Source organism: Pristiophorus japonicus, chromosome 5 (genome assembly GCF_044704955.1).
Source record: "Pristiophorus japonicus isolate sPriJap1 chromosome 5, sPriJap1.hap1, whole genome shotgun sequence".
NCBI lineage: Eukaryota > Metazoa > Chordata > Chondrichthyes > Pristiophoridae > Pristiophorus > Pristiophorus japonicus.
The window spans coordinates 292771677-292793720 of NC_091981.1; the positions used below are offsets into that span (position 1 = coordinate 292771677).

Consider the following 22044-nt stretch of genomic DNA (forward strand, 5'->3'; position numbering starts at 1 on the left):
TATCACCGTACCGGTGAAATATAAAGATCAATTTCAGAACTTGCCTCTAACAGTAGTGAAAGGAGACAAGCCTGCCTTATTAGGAAGAAATTGGTTGAGCTCACTGAAGCTGGATTGGAGTAAGATTTTCTGTGTGGAAGCGAGATTTTCATCAACGGATGAGATTATCAAGCAGTATCCGAAGATGTTCTGTGAAACGGGCAGTCCGACCCAAGGTTTCAAGGCGAGTGTCAGGGTACAGAAGGATGCTAGATCGGTTTACTACCAGACAAGTTTGCGGATGACACTAAGCTGGGTGACGGTGTGAGCTGTGAGGAGGACGCTAAAAGGCTGCATGGTGACTTGGGCAGGTTAGGTGAGTGGGCAAATGCATGGCAGATGCAGTATAATGTGGATAAATGTAACGTTATCCATTTTGGGGGCAAAAACACGAAGGCAGAATATTATCTGAATGGCGGCAGATTAGGAAAAGGGGAGGTGCAACGAGACCTGGGTGTCATGGTACATCAGTCACTGAAAGTGGGCACGCAGGCCCAGCAGGCGGTAAAGAAGGCAAATGGTATGTTGGCCTTCATAGCGAGGGGATTTGAGTATAGGAGCAGGGAGGTCTTGCAGTTGTACAGGACCTTAGTGAGGCCTCACCTGGAATATTGTGTTCAGTTTTGGTCTCCTAGTCTGAGGAAGGATGTTCTTGCTATTGAGGGAGTGCAGCGAAGGTTCACCTGACTGATTCAAGGGATGGCTGGGCTGTCATATGAGGAGAGACTGGATCAACTGGGCCTTTATTCACTGGAGTTTAGAAGGATGAGAGGGAATCTCATAGAAACGTGTAAGATTCTGACGGGACTGGACAAGTTAGATGCGGGAAGAATGTTCCCAATGTTGGGGAAGTCCAGAACCAGGGGACATAGTCTTAGGATAAGGGGTAGGCCATTTAGGACTGAGATGAGGAGAAACTTCTTCATTCATAGAGTTGTTAACCTATGGAATTCCCTGCCGCAGAGAGTTGTTGATGCTAGTTTGTTGGATTTATTCAAGAGGGAGTTAGATATGGCCCTTACGGTTAAAGGGATCAAGGGGTATGGAGAGAAGGCGGGAAAGGGATACTGAAGGAATGATCAGCCATAATCTTATTGAATGGCAATGCAGGCTCGAAGGGCCGAATGGCCTACTCCTGCACCTATTTTCTATGTTTCTATGTTCCGTACCATATGCACTCAAAGAGAAAGTTGAGCAAGAACTCAAAAGACTAGAGACTGAGAACATTATTTGTAAGATAGATCGATGTAATTGGGCTACACTCATTGTTGTTGTACCTAAGTCCGATGGTAAGGTAAGATTGTGTGGTGATTATAAGGTCACCGTAAACCAGGTTCTAGAGGGTAATGTCCCCAATACATTGCCGAATATAGAAGATTTGTTTACAACACTGACAGGTGGTCAGATCTTCTCAAAACTGGATCTTACGAATGCCTACTTACAGCTTGAACTAGATGAAGAGTCCAAGTCATGTTTGACAATGAATACTCATTGAAGCCTATATCAATTTAATAGGCTACCGTTTGGAGTGTCTTCCGCCCCTGCCATATTCCAAGGGGTGATGAACCAGATTTTGCAAGGTATTGAAGGGGTAGTATGTTATTTGGATGACATACTAATTTCAACACCAAATAGGCAAATTCATAATAACATATTGAATGAAGTCCTCAAACGGCTAGAGAAGCACAGAGTACGAGTGTTTGCTCGTAAGTGTGAGGTATTTAAAAACTCAGTGGAGTACTTAGGGTACAGAGTAGACAAAGATGGTTTACGTCCAACCATGGAAAAATGGGATGCAATCAGAAATGCACCCACTCCCAGGATTGTCACTGAACTTCGTTCATTCTTGGGTCTTTTGAACTATTATGGGAAGTTCCTACCAAATTTGGCTACAGTATTACATCCACTGAATGAACTTTTGAAAAAACAGGTCCATTGGAAGTGGTCAAAAGAATGCGATACAGCATTCAAGGAGTGTAAAAGCAAAATGGTAGAGAGCACCATGTTAGTTCACTATGACATATCTAAGGAGATTAAGCTAGCATGTGATGCCTCTCCGTTTGGAGTTGGGGCAGTGATCTCTTTGGCATTAATTTTTGGGGTCAAGAAGTTTCACAAATAATTGTATGGTCGTAAGTTTACCATCGTTATGGACCATAAGCCCCGAACAGTAATCCTCCATCCAAAGTCCCCAGTTCCAACATTAGTTGCAGCCCAAATGCAGAGATGGGCTTTGATTTTGTCAGCATATACATATGATATTGAATACAGATGATCAACTGATCACAGTAATGCTGATGCACTGTTTAGATTGCCTTCCCCATCACAAGTTACATCCGATAGGGAAGAAGTGTTTTATTTTTCATACATTGATGAATTGCCAGACACAGCTAAAGAGATTGGTGGAGCAACCAAACGTGACCCAGTGATGTCAAAGGTATATGAGTATATTGCAAATGGATGGCCAAACTAGGTAACAGACAAAGATACACATCCATTTTTCATTCATAGGAATGAATTATCAGTCGATAAAGATTGTATCATGTGGGGTGCAAGAGTGGTTATACCAAATAAATTCAGGTCCAAATTATTAGGAGACCTCCATGACCAGCACCTGGGAATGTGCTTGACCAAGAGTTTTGCACGCAGTTATTTATGGTGGCCAGGTCTTGATAAAGATATAGAGTACATCGTGAGTCAGTGTACGACATGTCAATCGGTAAGCAAGCAACCACCATCAGTACCATTACAGCCATGGAAATGGCCTCCCAGGGTGTGGCAAAGGCTACATATTGATTTTGCTGAGTTAGAACGACAATTGTTCATTGTGATTGATAGCCATTCGAAGTGGGTTGAAGTGTTTCCAAGGTGTAAAATAACAACAAGTAAAACATTGGACATTTTACGAAAATTATTTTCTGCATTTGGCCTCCCTGAAGAAATTGTCTCGGATAATGGACCACAATTTCATTCAGAAGAATTATCACAATTCATGAGCAAAAATGGTGTGAAACATATCAAGGTTCCACCATACCATCCTGCTTCGAATGGTGCAGCAGAGCGCACTGTACAAATTGTAAAACGTGCCCTCATAAAACAAATGTTAGATCCAAATCCAAGGAAACGACAGTTGTCATTGGATCACAAATTGGCTAATTTTTTGATTACATATCAAAATACTCCTCATACAACTACTGGTAGAACACCAGCAGAGTTGTTTCTCAAACGACAGCCACGAACCAGATTCTCGTTGTTAAAGCCAAATTTGGCACAGTCCTTAGAAGAGACACAATTAAGACAGAAAGAGAATCATAATAGAGGTAGAGTAAAAGAGAGAAGTGTGAAATTAAACCAGAAGGTGAGAGTGAAGAACCATCACCATAAATGGTTAAAGTGGTTACCAGGGTGAAGATATGTGGTCCTCGCACATATTTGGTAAAGATGTTTGATACTGTACAGGTTAGGTTTGTTCGTATAGATCATATTTTACCTACAGACATGGAAGGAGTTGAAGGTGGGAATGGTTCAATTATTTCTGACTCATCAGATAGTTTTGATACACCAGTCGCAAATCCTAAATCCAATGTACTGGAAACAAATCCAGGAGAGAATCAGAATGAAAGTCTGAGTCCGAGTCGGGAAAACAAAGAGCCTGAAGTTAGAGTGAGTTCAAATGAAAATCAAGGAAATTCCGTGGAGGAAAACGTTCCTCAGGATGAGCCTCGAATGAGTTTAGATTCAACACCATGTTTGGAAGGTTCTGTTCGAGAGCGAAGGTATCCTCTTCGAAACAGAAAACAAGTGGTAAAGTTAAATTTGTAAATATGGAAAAAAAAAAGTTTATATCCTGTGTTATGTATGATGGCTTCTTCATTAAGGAGGGAGAAGTGTAATGTCTGTAAAGCTTGTAATGTTTGTAGCTCCACACTGTGGATGTGGACGTATTGTGTACTGCAAGTACAGAGTTAATAATAAACAGCCCACACAGATTCCGGAGACTTCCGAGAGAGCTGCCAGCTATGTTAGGAAGCTGTGTGTGCTGTGCTGTGTGAAGATATCACAGTGGGCTACCTGTAACTTTCCCCTGAGGGCAATGCTCAATGATGTGCTCCATGGTCTGATTAATAGCTCCACAGTTGCATGATGGGAATGTTTTAATCTTACACCTATGGAGAAGGTGGCAGCATCTACCAAAAAGGAGTTAGATGAGGTCCTTACTACTAGGGGGATCAAGGGGTATGGCGAGAAAGCAGGAATGGGTTGAATGTTCAGCCATGAACTCATTGAATGGCGGTGCAGGCTAGAAGGGCCGAATGGCCTACTCCTGCACCTATTTTCTATGTTTCTATGTTTCTATGACCAGTTCTGAGTTGGTTGATGGCTGTCCACTATTTGAGAGGAAAATTTGATCCTTCAAGTTGTACTGTGGGGTCCTCTATAAGGAATCCGTTCTGTACGTCGCCTTTCTTCCAAACATTTCGCCATCGGTCATCAAGGCTGAGAGGCGATCGCTGAAGGGCTTTGGCGACGATCCAACATGGCCTTCCATATTTGAGACGGGTTGGTGGTAGGTTGTTTAAGTCGGCCTGGATCGGCATGTCTTTGCTGGTGTGTAGCAGTTGTATTGTGCGAAGACTGCATATTCGCGACTTAGGAGTGGTGGTGCAATGTTTGCAAGCCAAGGCAGCCAAGTAATGGTGTCGATTAAAGCGCACCAGTGATAATTCCCATAGTAGAATTCAGCCGGACATCAACGGATTTGACATGCAGACTTGATAGCCATGCCGGAGAGCAGCACTCCTTTGTAGAGTACATCAGGCGAGTGCTGCCGTACAGAGGGTTTTGCGTCTGTTCCCCATGTGAATCCTGCGAGTTTCTGCATCAGGTTGACCCTACTCTTTAGTTTCTTCCCAAGGTTCTGGAGATGTTGGGGCTGGCATTCACGTGTGCCAGAAAGCTGAAGCACCTATGATACTCGCCGCTGGAACTCTTGGTGCGGTGAGTAGATCCATTTTCAGGAACTTGAATTTTTTTCAAAGTCCTGCAGAAAATGGATCATAATGGGGGGCAGGCCTTCGGCTCAAAGCTGGGCTGCCTGGCTGAAAATGTGTCGGAAGGTTCACCCGTTGTTGTCAATCAGCGAAGTGACGTCACAGCGCGTGTGCATCACCACGCTCTCTCCCCTCCTCTAAAGGGGCGAGATTTGATCATTTTTTAACTTTGGCCACTGGGCCACCAGGGAGGGTTTCAGCCGGGCCAGCGGGGGTGCCAGGCTGCCCGTTGGTGGCCCGCCCTAACTCGGGGCCAGTATTTTGCCAGCCAATCAGCAAGTCGGCTGTCAAAAATTCTTGCACTGCGGCCGAGGCAGTGGGTACCTCCCCTTGAAGGGCGACTGCGCTAACGGCCTGCAGTTACTCTGCGGAGGTGCATCGACAGAGAACCCTGTCGGGGGCATCGCACGGCCGGGGGATCCACGGATGGAGCTGAAAATGGATAGGTAAGGATTTTTAATTGTTTTTTTAATTATTTTATTGGCAATGATACCACTTGGGCGGTATGGGGTCCAGGCCGAAAAATCCCCGACCTAAATTTAGGTCGGGTCGGCCTGTTGACCCCAAAGCAGCGGCCCTTCGATTTTTAGGAATGGACACCTGCAAACTGGCATTAACGGGTCTGTTTGAGACCCTGAATTTCGTTGTCTATATGACAGGGTGAGATCAAGCGTGATTTAGTGAATACAAGTGGTACAAGGAAACCTAACAACAAGTCAAGGGGATGCATTTAGTAGATTTAAGGGACGAAACTGCTACTTTTCTGCGCCCCGTTAGCTCCTGGGGGTGGGTGTCGGTGGCGCCTCAACTGAAATTGCCCCCGAGATTTTGGGAGCGATTGGCAGTTAGCGCCGCTCCTTGCATTTTGTACCCCGTGATGGGGCACGCATGTCGATGACATCACCGCCATGTGTGTCGGCCCCTCTGCGCCATGCAGGGGAAATTTCTCCGCGGGACGCCAGTCTGGCATGGGCCGATGCCAGCGCTAGCTTCACGCTGACATCCGCCCAGCGCATCCCTTAAAGGGGAGGGTGTGTGCAACCCCGGCCGCCATGTTTTAGTGTCGGCCGACGTTTCAACTGGGCCGCCATCTTGCTGCCCGGCACTGCCTTTTGTGTGCCGGGCCAGTGGCCCGATTGAAAATTACCCCGGTGGTCCAGTGGTGCCCAGCAAATAGGCTGCAGAGTCCGCAGCGGCCTTCCTCTTTAAATGAAGGGAAGGGGCCTTGTGGCACGTCAGCGGTAATGCGGACCTGTTCGGTGCAGCGTTGGCCTCAGTGCCACGCTACCGCCTGGGAGCACGAGTCGGAGCATCCGAGACCACGTTCCGCCTCATTTCCAGGTAACACCGGGCCAATTTCACACCGGGGGCGGAACTTCCGACCCGGGCATTAACTGACCCAGGCCGGGAAGGTTCGCGTCCCCGGATGGGCCACAGAGCAATTTTGCCCCCTTAATGTCACTCCATTATTTAAAAAGTGAGGGATGGAGAAACTAGGTAATTACAAACCTGTCATTTAACAACAGTTTGTGGAGAAGTTACTGGAATCTATCATCAGAGATAGTAGAGAAACTGAGCACCTGCACTTGGTCAAGTATAAGCGGATCAAAGAATGTCAGCATGCATTTGTTGAATTTTTTGACGAGGTCACTAACATGATGGCTATGGAGTATCTAGGGATCTTGCCTATATGGACGTGAAGAGGCATTTGACAAGGTTCCGCACAACTGATTATTTGCAAAAATGAAAGCAACCTTCTGACATGAGTCAGTAATTGGATGGGATAAAGGAGATAGTTTAAAGGGTTTGATCTCTTGATTGGTCAAATGTGACAAGTGGTGTTTGTTATGTTCAGAATAAATCCACAGCACTGTATTGTAAGCTCAAACTGTTGTGACCTTGGTCTCTTTATTCAGATTCCAGAGTGGAGAAGCAGTGTGGTGAATCACCTTTTATACCTGCTTGCCCCAAGGTGTACAGGTGACCCTTAGGTCTCCAACAGGTGTGCCTCCTAGTGGCAAGTCTTACAGATTGGTAAGGTTTACATACATACATAACATCACTCCCCCCCAAAGTCTGATATGCAAATTACATAGAAACATAGAAACATAGAAAATAGGTGCAGGAGTAGGCCATTCGGCCCTTCTAGCCTGCATCGCCATTCAATGAGTTCATGGCTGAACATGCAACTTCAGTACCCCATTCCTGCTTTCTCGCCATACCCCTTGATCCCCCTAGTAGTAAGGACTTCATCGAACTCCTTTTTGAATATATTTAGTGAATTGGCCTCAACAACTTTCTGTGGTAGAGAATTCCACTGGTTCACCACTCTCTGGGTGAAGAAGTTTCTCCTCATCTTGGTCCTAAATGGCTTACCCCTTATCCTTAGACTTTGACCCCTGGTTCTGGACTTCCCCAACATTGGGAACATTCTTCCTGCATCTAACCTGTCTAAACCCGTCAGAATTTTAAACGTTTCTATGAGATCCCCTCTCATTCTTCTGAACTCCAGTGAATATAAGCCCAGTTGATCCAGTCTTTCTTGATATGTCAGTCCCGCCATCCCGGGAATCAGTCTGGTGAACCTTCGCTGCACTCCCTCAATAGCAAGAATGTCCTTCCTCAAGTTAGGAGACCAAAACTGTACACAATACTCCAGGTGTGGCCTCACCAAGGCCTTGTACAACTGTAGCAACACCTCCCTGCCGCTGTACTCAAATCCCCTCGCTATGAAGGCCAACATGCCATTTGCTTTCTTAATCGCCTGCTGTACCTGCATGCCAACCTTCAATGACTGATGTACCATGACACCCAGGTCTCGTTGCACCTCCCCTTTTCCTAATCTGTCACCATGCGGAGCAGGCTCGAGGGGCTAGATGGCCTACTCCTGTTCCTAATTCTTATGTTCTTATGTTCATTCAGATAATAGTCTGTCTCTCTGTTTTTACCAGCAACGTGGATAACCTCACATTTGTCCACATTATACTTCATCTGCCATGCATTTGCCCACTCACCTAACCTATCCAAGTCACTCTGCAGCCTCATAGCATCCTCCTCGCAGCTCACACTGCCACCCAACTTAGTGTCATCCGCAAATTTGTCGATACTACATTTAATCCCCTCGTCTAAATCATTAATGTACAATGTAAACAGCTGGGGCCCCAGCACAGAACCTTGCGGTACCCCACTAGTCACTGCCTGCCATTCTGAAAAGTACCCATTTACTCCTACTGTTTGCTTCCTGTCTGACAACCAGTTCTCAATCCACGTCAGCACACTACCCCCAATCCCATGTGCTTTAACTTTGCACACTAATCTCTTGTGTGGGACCTTGTCGAAAGCCTTCTGAAAGTCCAAATATACCACATCAACTGGTTCTCCCTTGTCCACTCTACTGGAAACATCCTCAAAGAATTCCAGAAGATTTGTCAAGCATGATTTCCCTTTCACAAATCCATGCTGACTTGGACCTATCATGTCACCTCTTTCCAAATGCCCTGCTATGACATCCTTAATAATTGATTCCATCATTTACCCACTACTGATGTCAGGCTGACTGGTCTATAATTCCCTGTTTTCTCTCTCCCTCCTTTTTTAAAAAGTGGGGTTACATTGGCTACCCTCCACTCCATAGGAACTGATCCAGAGTTTATGGAATGTTGGAAAATAACTGTCAATGCATCCGTTATTTCCAAGGCCACCTCCTTAAGTACTCTGGGATGCAGTCCATCAGGCCCTGGGGATTTATCGGCCTTCAATCCCATCAATTTCCCCAACACAATTTCCCGACTAATAAGGATTTCCCTCAGTTCCTCCTTCTTACTAGACCTTCCGACCCCTTTTATATCCGGAAGGTTGTTTGTGTCCTCCTTAGTGAATACCGAACCAAAGTACTTGTTCAATTGGTCTGCCATTTCTTTGTTCCCCGTTATGACTTCCCCTGATTCTGACTGCAGGGGACCTACGTTTGTCTTTACTAACCTTTTTCTCTTTACATATCGATAGAAACTTTTGCAATCCGTCTTAATGTTCCCTTCAAGCTTCTTCTCGTACTCCATTTTCCCTGCCCTAATCAAACCCTTTGTCCTCCTCTGCTGAGTTCTAAATTTCTCCCAGTCCCCGGGTTCGCTGCTATTTCTGGCCAATTTGTATGCCACTTCCTTGGCTTTAATACTATCCCTGATTTCCCTTGATAGCCACGGTTGAGCCACCTTCCCTTTTTTATTTTTACGCCAGACAGGACAGTTATTTGTAAATTGAGGCGACCTGGCGCCCTGTGTCCCCGGGTCGATCGCCTGGGTTGAAGTCCTGATGTGGTGGGTTCATCCTTGTGGTTGATGGCGAAGTCGATCGTGTTGGTGGGTCACTGGGGGCCAGGTCCTTTCATAGTGGTTCCTGGTTATCTGTACTTCGCAGTTTGGTCTGGTCCAAATGCTTTAAGCGTTAGCCCAGTACATGGTTTTAAAATCAAACGCTCCTTTTTCATCACATACACTCCATTTCGCCCTTGGCTAATGCGATGGTAGCGGCCCAACTGAGGCCCTGAACATGGTCTACATCACTTATTCTGCTGTCGCATGGGTGGGCCGTGCGATCATGGTGCGCTCTATGCTGATGGCCTATGGAAGGCTCGGTTCTGAGTGATTCTGTCTGGTGACTGTATAGCACCCAGGATAGCCGGGTCTGTAGGGAGTCTACTGTGACACGCGTGGTGCTAGGTTTAGTGATTTGGGCTGCCTGCTCTGGGCTATTGTCACTGATCCTGAGGTCTAGCAAGCCCAGGATGGCCGCAACGACCTTGAGCCTTTCGGTATTGGCGAGAGGCCTAGTGGTCCCCGTGGATCCTGGGCCATAGTGAGTGGGCCCCAGACCACTGACTGTGTGTAGCCGACCTGCCTTACTTTGCAACGTCGGGATGGGTCTATCGTCTTTGCGACGGATAGGTTGCAACATTCTGCCTAGCAGTTCACCTTTGGCAGGCGGTAACATGGGATCCTGGCTGGTCCAGATCCTAAACTGGGGGGCTGTTACGGTTGACCCCTCACTTTCTAGCACTTCCACGACCGCGAGTGGGTCTGCAGGCTGTACCGTTTCCACCCCGGTGGTGGGTAACGGTAGCCAACCGAGGGCATTAGCACCGTTCTCAGTGCCTGGCCCGTGGCGGATCATGTTACAGTGCATAGACAGTGTTAGACATTCTCGAAACAATGCACCGATAGTGGTGCCTCTGCACTGCCAAACTTGTGGGACGGGCAGCTTGTCTGACTCAAGCACGTATTGGGACACTCTTTGGTACGTTTCTTTCGCCCCGTGAATACAGGCTGCTGCCTTGGTTAACTTATTGGATACATGTTCAATCATTTGGGGCTCGCCCGTTACTTTTGCTAGCTGCACAACATGCCCGACCCCATGCGGAAACATATCACTTGCTACGAATACTTTGTTAGACACATATACAACTGGTTGGGGTTCGCCCGCTACTTCGGCTTGCTGTACAACACGCCCGACCCCGTGTGATAACACATCACCTGTTACAAGTACTTTGTCAGATACATATACGACCGGTTGGTGTTTGCCCGCTACTTTGGCTTGTTGTAACGTACCCCCGACCCCATATGATAGTACATCATTGGCCGCGAAAGACCGCTCACATGGGTTACACAGTGCAAATAACTTATTGGAACGTGGTGGGTTCCTGGCCTTCTCAGCGGCCGCCTCTTTACCTTTGCCCCAAACCCAGTTGTCTTCCTTGCTGGGCGAAACATTCCTCCGTTCCGTTGCGGCGACCTCCCGTAGTCTGGACGTTCTCTCATCCCGTGGTCTGGATGCTCTCTCGTCCCATGGTCTGGACGTCCTCTCGTTCCGTGGTCTAGACGCTCTTCTGTTCTGTGGTCTGGATGCTCTTCCATTCTGTGGTCTGGATGCACTCTCATCCGTGTCCGTGATGCCGACTGCCGCAATCTTCCTCCCTAGGGATTTTGCCTCTGGCGTCGGGAAGATGCATTCAGATCGTTTCGGCCAGAGTCCCACTCAGTATGGTCGACCTGGAGCTTCTTCCATCGTTGCGAAGAGGTCATCGGCTTCGGGTTGTGGGTACCGCGCTTGTAACCACTGCTCAGTTGATCTTCACCTCCTCGTGATCATGATGAGCGGCCTGTGCCTCGTGGATCTGCACTTCGATGCCTGGTTCAGCCGAAGGTGGGGGTTTGCTCAGCCTTTGAGAAGGGGAGACATCGTTCGCCAGCGAAGGTACGCAGGGGTCTTCCCAGTTCCATCGAATCTTCCCCATCCACCTCCTGCCAAGCAGCGTTGGCCCATCACCTGAAACAATCCACAGTGGTAAATCGTACACTGCTCCCTCATGGGATACTCTTATGTCTGCACTGCCAGTAACTGGTATCAGTTCCTTGGTGTAGCTGCGCAGCTTTGCCTGAATCAGGATCAGCTCAGGTCGCTGTGCTTCGTGGCCCCACAGCCTCTTGAATGCCTTCTGGCTCATAACTCATTGACTCGCCCCCATGTCTAGTTCCATGGAGACTGGAGTGCCGTTAAGTTCAACTTTTAATATTATCGGAGGGCTTTTGGTGGTGAAGGTGTGCATCCCATACACTTCCTTTTCATCCTCAGGTTCAGTTGCCTCTCCTGCTCATTCTTCATGATCCTCGCTGGATCGGTCGTCCTCTGCTGACTCTGCCACGTGGTGAGTCACAGGTCATTTGCACATTCGCTGGAGGTGCCCCTTTGTTCCACAGCCCTTGCACACATAGGGCTTGAATCTACATTGATGAGCTCTATGGCTGCCCCCGCAGCGCCAACATGGTGCTAATGGATACGTATTCACGCCCCACGGCGGACTCTGAGTCACTCTAGTCCTAAGTCTGGCCTCTGCAGTCGTGTGGGCCCTGCCCTGTGCTGTTCTGCCTGCTGAAAACATTATTTTATGCACAGTACTTGCCGGTGAGCTTCGATTCTGTGAAGATATCTGTTTCGTGTTATCGCTCATGGATATAAAGGCTTGGGCTATTGTGATGGCCTTGCTTAGATCTAGGGATTCGGCAGACAGCAGTTTTGCGAAGAATGACCTCGAAGACAATTCCAAGCATGAAAAAGTCTCGCAACATTTTCCTCAAGGATCCTGCAAATTTGCACTGTCCTGCAAGGCGGCCTAGGTTGGCGACAAAACAGTTCTGGCACTTGGAGCGACGGTGCGTGTAAAAGCGATACCTGGCCATCAGGATATTCTCCTTTGGCTTGAGGTGTTCCCTAACCAGCGTACACAGCTCTGTATAGCTCATACTATTGTGACCTTGGTCTCTTTATTTAGACCCAGTTGGGGAAGCAATATGGTGAATCACCTTTTATTCCTGCTTGCCCCAGGGTGCACAGGTAACCCTTCAGTCTCCCACAGGTGTGCCCCCTATTGGCAAGTCTTACATTGATTTTACTGGTGCCAGCAAATTTTTAAGGAGGCCATATATCGAAAACCCACATACGGTGAGGAGATTCGCTCTCTGCTTGGTCGCCGTCTCAGCCTTGTCCGATTCATTGGCCACAAAGTACTGGTCGAGATGCTCAACGAAGGCTTTCCAATTATCACCCTCAACAAATCTCTCAAAAATACCAACGGCAGTCATTACCGCGTGAAAGGTCGTGATCCTTTCCTTGTTGCCAATTTGTTATGTTCAGAATAAATCCACAGGACTGTGTTGCAAGCTCATACTGTTGTGACCTTGGTCTCTTTATTCAGACTCCAGATGGGGAAGCAGTATGGTGAATCGCCTTTTATACCTGCTTGCCCCAGGGTGCACAGGTAACCCTTCGGTCTCCCACAGGTGTGCCCCCTAGTGGCAAGTCTTACATTTTGATAAGGTTTACATACATACATAACAATGTTTCCGAAGGTTCTGTACTGGGCCCTTAACTTTTCACCATTTTAATGCCTTGGGTGATGGAATAGAGAGTTGTATATAAAAGATTGCAGATGACACTAAGTTAGGAAGTATAGTAATTTGTGCAGATTTGAGCAGGAAGTTACAAAGGGACAGATGGGGCCTAAATTCCTTAGCACCCACAACTGAGCGCAATTTCAGGGGTACGCGCCGAAATGGAGAGGCTCGAGGACCCAATTAAATTTCACATTGAAATGAGGATTCTGTGGTAGTTTCTTCACCTTGGATCCACTTTGGATCTGAGAAGGATGAACTAGAATATTTCATTAATGGTGAGAGACTTGAAACTGTGAAGGAGCAAATGTGTCCATGCACACAAATCACTAAAAGCTAGGACACATGTACTAAAATAAATCAAAACATCCAATGGAGTATTTGCCATTATCTCAAGGGGGTTGGAATACAAAAATGAGGAAGTGATTATTCAGTTGCACAGAGCTTGGCAAGACCTCATCTGTAGTGTTACATTGATATTTGTGCACCAAACCTAAGGAAAGATATATTGGCTTTGGAGGACATGTTGCACAAACATGGCTTTCATTTCCTTGAGCTTAGAAGGTTGAGGGTGATCTAATCGAGATGCTTAAAATGATAAAGTATTTCCAAGGATGGAGGAATCAAGAACATAGAAGCATCATCTACAAATTAGAGCTACACCAATTAAGCCAGTAAAACAGAAAGTGTTTTTTTCACAAAAACAGTAGTGGAAATCCTAAACTCTCTCCCCAAAAGCTTACGGCTGCTGGGTCAATTGAAATTTTCCAGACTGAAATCGATAGATTTTTGTTGGGTAAGGATATCAAGGGATATGAAGCAAAGCCAGATAGCCCACCACAACAACTTGTATTTATATAGCGCCTAGTAAAACACTTCAAGGCACTTCACAGGAATGTTTTAAGATAAAACAAATACATTTGACACAGCCACAGAAGAAGAAATTACGGCACATGACCAAAAGTTTGGTCAAAGAGATAGGTTTTAAGGTGTGTCTTAAAGGAGGAAAGAGAGGTAGCGAGGCAGAGAGGTTTAGGGAGGGAGTTTGCAGTGCTTGGGGCCTAGGCAGCTGAAGACACGGTCACCAATGGTTGAGTGATTATAATCAGGGATGCTCAAGAGGGCAGTATTTGAGGAGCGCAGACATCTCGGGGGGTTGTGGGGCTGGAGGAGATTACAGAGAGGGGAGGGGCAATGCCATGGAGGGATTTGTAAACAAGGATGAGAATTTTGAAATCAAGGCGTAGCTTAGCCAGGAGCCAATGCAGGTCAGCGAGCACAGGGGTGATGGGTGAGCGGGACTTGGTGCGGGTCAGGACACAGGCTGCCGAGTTTTGGATGACCTCAAGTTTACGTAGGGTAGAATGTGGGAGGCCAGCCAGAAGTGCATTGCAGTAGTCATGTCTAGAGGTAACTAATGCATGGATGAGGGTTTCAGCATCAGATGAGCTGAGGCAGGAGCGGAGACAGGCAATGTTTCAGAGGTGGAAAAAAGCGGTTTTAATTGTACTGCAGATATGTTTCCAGAAGCTCATTTCAGGGTTAAATATGACACCTAGGTTGCAAACAGTCTGGTTCAGTCTCAGACAGATGCTAGGGGGAGGGATGGAGTTGGTGGCTAAGGAAAGTAGTTTGTGGCAGGGACCAAAGACAATGGCTTGGGTCTACCCAATATTTAACTGGAGAAAATTTCTGCTCATCCAGTACTGGATGTCGGACAAGCAGTCTGATAATTTAGAGACCACGGAGGGATTGAAAGAATTTAATACTTTAAAAAGGCGGCAGACAAAAAGCAGGAAACTATAGACCAGTTAGCCTAACATCTGTGGTTGGGAAAATGTTGGAGTCCATTATTAAAGAAGCAGTAGCAGGACATATGGAAAAGCATCATTCGGTCAGGCAGAGTCAGCATGGATTTACAAAGGGGAAGTCATGTTTGAAAAATTTGCTAAAATTCTTTGAGGATGTAACGAATGGGGTAGATAAAGGGGAACCAGTAGATGTGGTGTATTTGGGCTTCCAGAAGGCATTTGACAAGGTGCCACATAAAAGGTTACTGCACAAGGTAAAAGTTCACGGGGTTGGGGGTAATATATTAGCATGGATAGAGGATTGGCTAACTAACAGAAAACAGAGAGTCAGGATAAATGATTCATTCTTGGGTTGGCAATCAGTAACTAGTGGGGTGCCGCAGGGATCAGTGCTGGGACCTCAACTATTTATAATCTATATTAACGACTTGGAAGAAGGGACCGAGTGTAATGTAGCCAAGGTTGCTAATGATGGGAGGAAAAGCAATGTGTAAGGGGAACACAAAAAATCTGCAAAAGAACATAGACAGGCTAAGTCAGTGGGCAAAAATTTAGCAGATGGAGTATAATATTGGAAAGTGTGAGGTCATGAAGTTTGGCAGAAAAAAAATCAAAGAGCAAGTTATTATTTAAATGGAGAAAAATTGCGAAGTGCTGCAGTACAGTGGGACCTGGGGGTACTTGTGCATGAAACACAAAAGGATAGTATGCAGGTACAGCAAGTGATCAGGAAGGCCAATGGAACCTTGGCATTTTTTGCAAAGGGGATGGAGTATAAAAACAGGGAAGTCTTGCTACAGGTATTGGTGAGGCCACACCTGGAATACTGCGCGCAATTTTGGTTTCCATATTTAAGAAAGGATATACTTGCTTTGGAGGCAGTTCAGAGAAGGTTCACTAGGTTGATTCTGGAGATGAGGGGGTTGACTTATGAGGAAAGGTTGAGGAGGTTGGGCCTCTACTCATAGGAATTCAAAAGAATGAGAGGTGATCTTATCGAAATGTATAAGATTATGAGGGGGTTTGACAAGGTGGATGCAGAGAGGATGTTTCCACTGATGGGGGAGACTAGAACTAGGGGGCATAATCTTAGAGTAAGAGGCTGCCAATTTAAAACAGAGATGAGGAGGAATTTCTTCTCTCAGAGGGTTGTAAATCTGTGGAATTCGCTGCCACAGAGAGCTGTAGAAGCTGGCACATTGAATAAACTTAAGACAGAGATAGACAGCTTCTTAACTGATAGGTGAATAAGGGGTTAAGGGAAGTGAGCAGAGAAGTGGACCTGAGTCCATGATCGGATCATCCATGATTGTATTAAATGGCGGAGCAGGCTCGAAGGGCCTTATGGCCTACTTCTGCTCCTATTTTTTATGTTCTTATGTTCTTGTGAGAGAACTGGTGGCAAGGTCAAGCTGTGTGTTATCGGAGTTGAGGTACAGTTCAGCCATTATCTAATAGAATGGTTGACTGAGCTTGAGGAGCTGAATGGCCGACCCTTGTTCCTATCTTCCTTTCTTACATTACTTGCACTATTCCATACTGTTTTGATTGTGTGTTGTTCATGCTGGTTGATTGCTTTTATTCTCCATCAATTGTACAAGGTGAAGTGGGAGATAGTAACTTCCATCTAAAATGAAGAAAGAATTGAGCCAGAGATTACTTGTGCTTGGATAGTATAGTGCAAACTAGTTTCATACTCGTCGGTTGCAATAGGCATTTGATTGCAAGGGAAAAAATGTAAACATCAAAAGCGCCTTGTGTTTTGACAGCCAGTTATAGTGCTCACTACAAATTGGCTATAAAGGCTCAACATTGAATTGGAGCTTGTAGCTACTAAGTTTTTTAATTATTTCCCATTTATCCACATTTTAAAGTCCTGTCTGCTGTCGAGAGGAGCCAAGCTGCATGGCACCTTTGATAATCTATGACAGTCAGAAACATTGTGCTGCCCGGTCTCCCTCCATGACAACTGCTATAAACTAAATATGTATATAAATATATATATATATATATATATATATATATGTATATATATGTATATCTATAAACTATTGTGAAAAGGATGACAAGAAAATGCATACAGTTTTCAATTTTACAACTGTATGTTCCATATTCCCTTGGAGATACTACATCTTCTTGTTCAGAGGGCTATTGGTCTGTTTTCACTAATTTTCAAAACTGAGTACTGTAAGCATCAGTGTAAACATCGACACAGACTTCAGGTTTTTGGACTTTAAGTTTTGGACATTGCTTTTCCATATTTCAGTTACTGCAGAAGAGCTGACTGGGACAAGCCCACAGGAATACATATCAGATGGGCAGGGATAGTCTGGGATGGGTCAATGGCTGAAAGCAGGAACCTGAAAGCGGGCAGATGGCCGATGGAGGACCCTTTTGTCATGTACTGGGAACCCATCAGTGAGAGATCAGGTAAACTGGTCAGTGCTCAAGCCATCATCCTGGAATGAGATAGCCCCAGATCGCAGGAACCTCAGGAGAAAGGAAGCTATCGGCCATCCAGGCTCGTTGGAGCCTTTATCTCCAGGAAGAGCCCGGTAACAAAGGCACAGGCCAGAGATGAGATTCATTGCTCTTTAGTTGGACTGCCTCAGGCAGAGGACTTTTTTGGCGCGAGGATTCAGCAAGCATTTTTTCAGGTATAAGAGAAGGCAGTTTGCTGCCATTTATCTCTCTCTCTCCTCTTCTACGCTTGCTTGCTTCGTTCAATGCATTCAAGGATCGAGCACTCTGGACAAAGAGAAGAAACCATCACCTATGAGCAAAGCGAGCCTCGCTATTTCGACTGGGAAGCTGACCTTGAGACTGGACTTGGAAACCACAGATTGGTACAGAACCAGAAGATACGCCTCATCGGGAGAAGCAGCGAGTAAGCCAAAGGGGTAACTGGTGAGCATTATCCCAGCCCACACATCCTTTAGACCACCGCATAGTGTGAAGGGGTGTCGTGTGTCCCAACCAAGCCTTAGGCGTTTAGTGGGGAGATTCTGCGTGGATCATAGACGTACGCACAGTCTGCTGGACAGATTCGGTGGTGCACTATTGATCCAAGCAGGGGTGGTTTTAGCCTTGGGTACTTTGCGATAGGGGCCTGTTCAGACGGGCTAATGTTGTGTGTTGTACTGTGGGGTTTTTTATGCCACCAGGGTGTGTTTTACTGGAAGCAGGTGTGTGCTTTAACCTGAATAAAAGCATTGTGATGGTTGAGAATGAAAGATCTGTCTATAACTGAGTATTCTGTTCACTACTATAATTCCTGGTTCGTGAACTGTTGTAAGGGGGGGTGATTCGAAACCACCAAGGGCAAAACCACTTACAGTACGACACCTAAGTTGCACTGTCACAATCAATATTTTCATTACCTAGGTTATCTTTGATGATGATGATGGCGATGATGATGATGATGGCGATGATGATGATGATGATGTTTCATGTTGATTTGTTGCTTTGTTTTCTCTTGCAGTGCAAGCTGAAGGAGCTGTGGGAGGTGGTAAGTTCAACATTTGCAAGTGATATTTTAGTTGTGCTTTAAAAATGTAATACAAAATATTAATGTCATGTATGTAACCATCATGCAACGGTAATCTTCATGTAACTGTAACCTTCATGCAACCCCTGTACACTGTACTTATACCATAGAAATGCACACCCTGACCACAGGGGGTGAACTTGTGGGAGACACTCCTCACCTGGGTTCCCAGGTATAAAAGGGGAGGTCCCACTCAGGGTCAGCACTCCTTGGTCCTGGGAATAAAGGTTAAGATCACAGAGTGACTGTGTCTGCAGTACATGCCTCGTGTGAATTTGTATTAAGGTGCAGGGACACCACAATTAACTTCCCCAATACATAATTAGCAAAGCCACTGCCTTACAGGTCAAAAAAGCCTAAGTTCGATTCCTATATATGCCGAGTTAGTTTCTCTTAGGGGACATAGGGTTCAATTTTCCCAAAGCTTTTTATTGGTGTACTTGAAGAGTTACGCTCATTTTTTGGGGGGCCCAAGTACACCAAGAAAAATGTTCTAAGTTTCCCAGTTGAATTTCTTCATTTTGGTGCAGCCGAACCTGTCCTTTAGTTTTGGGGGGTGGAACCTTGCCACGGTAACCAGGGACACAATGCAAGCTGAGGCTGCAAAGTGAAACATACAGCCAGCTTCCAACATATTAAAATACAATGCATCAACTTAAAAACAAATTAAAACACATTGCATCGACTTAGAAACATATTAAAATATATTGCAGCATCTTACCTCCAATTATTAAAGCCGGCCCCGCTCCCCCGCCCCTAACCCTGGCCGAAGAGCTTTCCGGTCCGTTCCCCCGCCCGACCCTGGCCCCGAGTGTCTTGCCGGCACCCCCCACTCACCCCAACCCCGAGTGCCCTGCTGGTCCCAGCCCCCAGCCCCGAGTGCCTTGCCGGTCCGCTCCCCCGCCCCTAGCCCTGGCCGAAGGACTTCCGGTCCATTCCCCCACCTGACCCTGGCCCTGAGTGCCTTGCCAGTCCGTTCCCCCGCCCCTAACCCTGGCCGAAGGACTTCCGGTCCATTCCCCCGCCCGATCCTGGTCCCGAGTGCATTGTCGGTCCACTCCCCTGCCCCTAGCCCTGGCCAAATGGCCTCTCGTTCCGCTCCCCCGCCCCTAGCCCAGGCTGCATGGCTTCCCAGTTCGCTCCCCTGCCCTAGCCCAGGCCGAATGACCTCTCGGTCCGTTTCCCTGCCCCTACCACAGGCCGAATGGCCTCCTCCCTCATGGTCCCCGTACCTAACTACACCCGAAAGACTTCCCCCCACTCCCTCTCTCCCCCCATACCCCCCCACGTCTCCCTCCCCCTCTCTCTTACCTTTCCTGCTGCTGCTGTCCGAGCATCTGCTGCACTCACCTGCATCGACTCCCTTACCTGTGCCGATTTCTTTAACTCTCCAGAAGATTTTTCTGCGGAGACCACATACGCTGGCCTAAGCAGCACTGGAGTAACTCTCAGCTGACCAAACTTGTCTAAATGCCCAGAATTGGCGCGGATGGCAGTTACGAACCTTCTGGCCGAAAAAAAAACGTACCTAAAAAAATTGTAACAAACTGAGTTACACTGGTGCAAATTGATTGAGGAAACTGTGGTTTTTTAACTTAGGTCAAAAAAAGCAGCATGCTCAAAAAAAACGGTGCAAATCACTGGGGGAAATTGAGCCCAATGTCTCAGCATAAGGGGCCTCCCATTTAAAACTGAGATGAGGTGGAGTTTCTTCTCTCAGAGGGTTGTAAATCTATGGAATTCTCTGCCCATAGAGAGCTGGGGGCTGGGTCATTGAATATATTTAAGGCGGAGATGGACAGATTTTTGAGCGATAAGGGAGTAAAGGGTTATGGGGAGCGGGCAGGGAAGTGGAATTGAGTCCATGATCAGATCAGCTATAATCTTATTGAATGGCGGAGCAGGCTCAATGAGCCAAATGGCCTAATCCTGCTCCTATTTCTTACGTTCTTATGTTCTTATGTCTTTAGCTGCCATTGCTTCAAAACCAGTCGGCTCACAACGTGACGCTACCCATTGTCCCTTGCTGGGAAACTGCAATGTGTGGATATCGCAGAGGACAGATTGGGTTTAGCTGTAATGTCTTGTATATGTCAGCCATGGCTCTGTGAGCGCTCTCGTCTCTGAGTCAGAAGGTTGTGGGTTCAAGTCCCACTCCAGGGATTTGAACACAAAATCTAGGCTGACACGCTAGTTCAGTGCTGGCTGAGGGAGTGTTGTCTTTCGGATGAGCCGTTAAATTGAAGCCCCGTCTCCTCTCTCAGGTGGGCGTAAAAGATTCCATGCAGATTAGTTCTTCTTGGTGTCCTGACTAATATTTATTCCTCAACTAAAACTGATTATCTGGTTATTATCACAATGTTGTGTACAAATTGGCTGCCACATGTCCTACATTACAACAGTGACTACACGTCAAAAGTACTTAATTGACTGTAAAGTGCTTTGGGACATACTTAAGTTGTGAAAGGCACTATATAAATGCAAGTCTTTATTTATGATCGAATAACACCATTGTGGGAGCACCATCACCACAAAGGGAAGTGCCACCATCATCTTCTCGGGGCAACTAGGCAGAAGCAATAATTGTGGCCTTGCCAGTATCACCCACAAATCCCAAGAACAAACCTAAAAAATGTCCCATTTGCACACATTATCAGAGAGTTGTTACCATCTGTACAATTGTCGCCCAGTATACATCAATACCTTCAGGACTTATGGGAAGAAAATTACTTTATGTTCTGACAGGATTCAAGTTTTTTTTGTACTAATCTTTTCTATTACTTATTAGCAGTTACTGCGAGTTGTAGTGAAGCAATCCTGAGTCAGAAAAGTAAGTTTAGAAATGACATCTGAAAGACATAAATACTGCCATTAAATCACAGTCAAGAATATTTCATACATTACTGCTGTACAATAATAATATTCGCACGGGTATTTAAAAGGTATGTGGAGACATCAGTGTACCCCTCACACAATCTCCAGCACCAGCAGCGGCTCTCCCCGGATACTATGTTTAAATAATTTGTCCACAAGAACTGCATCCAGTGCTTTCCACAGTACAATTAATCCCAAGAGACAAGGGGATAGAATTTCCACAGGGATTCTCCAAATCTTCTGGTGTAACTTCTACCTCAGTGGAAGAGTGACCGAAACCTCAGAGCTGAAGATCCATCCTTTATTTACTTCCTTAATTAACCACGGATGGTTCTCCCTTCTCTTAAAGTCTTTCCTTCTCACTGGAATATATTTTTGTTGAGAGTTGTGAAACGTCTCCTTAAATGTCTGCCACTGTTTATCAACCGTCTTACACTTTAATCTATTTTCCCACTCCACTTTAGCCAACTCTGCCTTCATACCTTTGTAATCGCCTTTATTTATGATCAGGACACTGTTTGAGATTCAACTTTCTCACCCTCAAAGTGAATTTGAAATTCAACCATGCTATGATCACTCTTTCCTAGAGGATCCTTTACTATGAGATCATTTATTCATCCTGTCTTATTACACAGTACCAGATTCAAGATAGCCTGGTCCCTGGCTGGTTCCGCAACCTGTTCAAGAAAACCCTCTCAGATACACTCTATGAACTCTTCCTCAAGGCTACCTTGGCCAATTTGATTTGTCCAATCAATATGAAGATTAAAATTGCCCAT

The 22044-nt window shown here is 46.1% G+C and overlaps 1 protein-coding gene across 12 annotated transcripts in view; it reads left to right on the top strand.

The window, feature by feature from the left end:
* Positions 1-22044, top strand: part of LOC139264758 (uncharacterized) — a 680593-nt gene that overhangs the window by 321289 nt on the left and 337260 nt on the right. For 10 of the 12 annotated variants that reach the window (XM_070881817.1, XM_070881821.1, XM_070881822.1 and 7 more), the window contains 2 exons: positions 18326-18352; positions 21180-21221. In XM_070881817.1, the coding sequence (XP_070737918.1) occupies positions 18326-18352; positions 21180-21221 (69 nt within the window). The remainder of the gene's footprint in view (positions 1-18325; positions 18353-21179; positions 21222-22044) is intronic. The other 2 variants (XM_070881825.1, XM_070881829.1) reach the window with 1 other exon arrangement.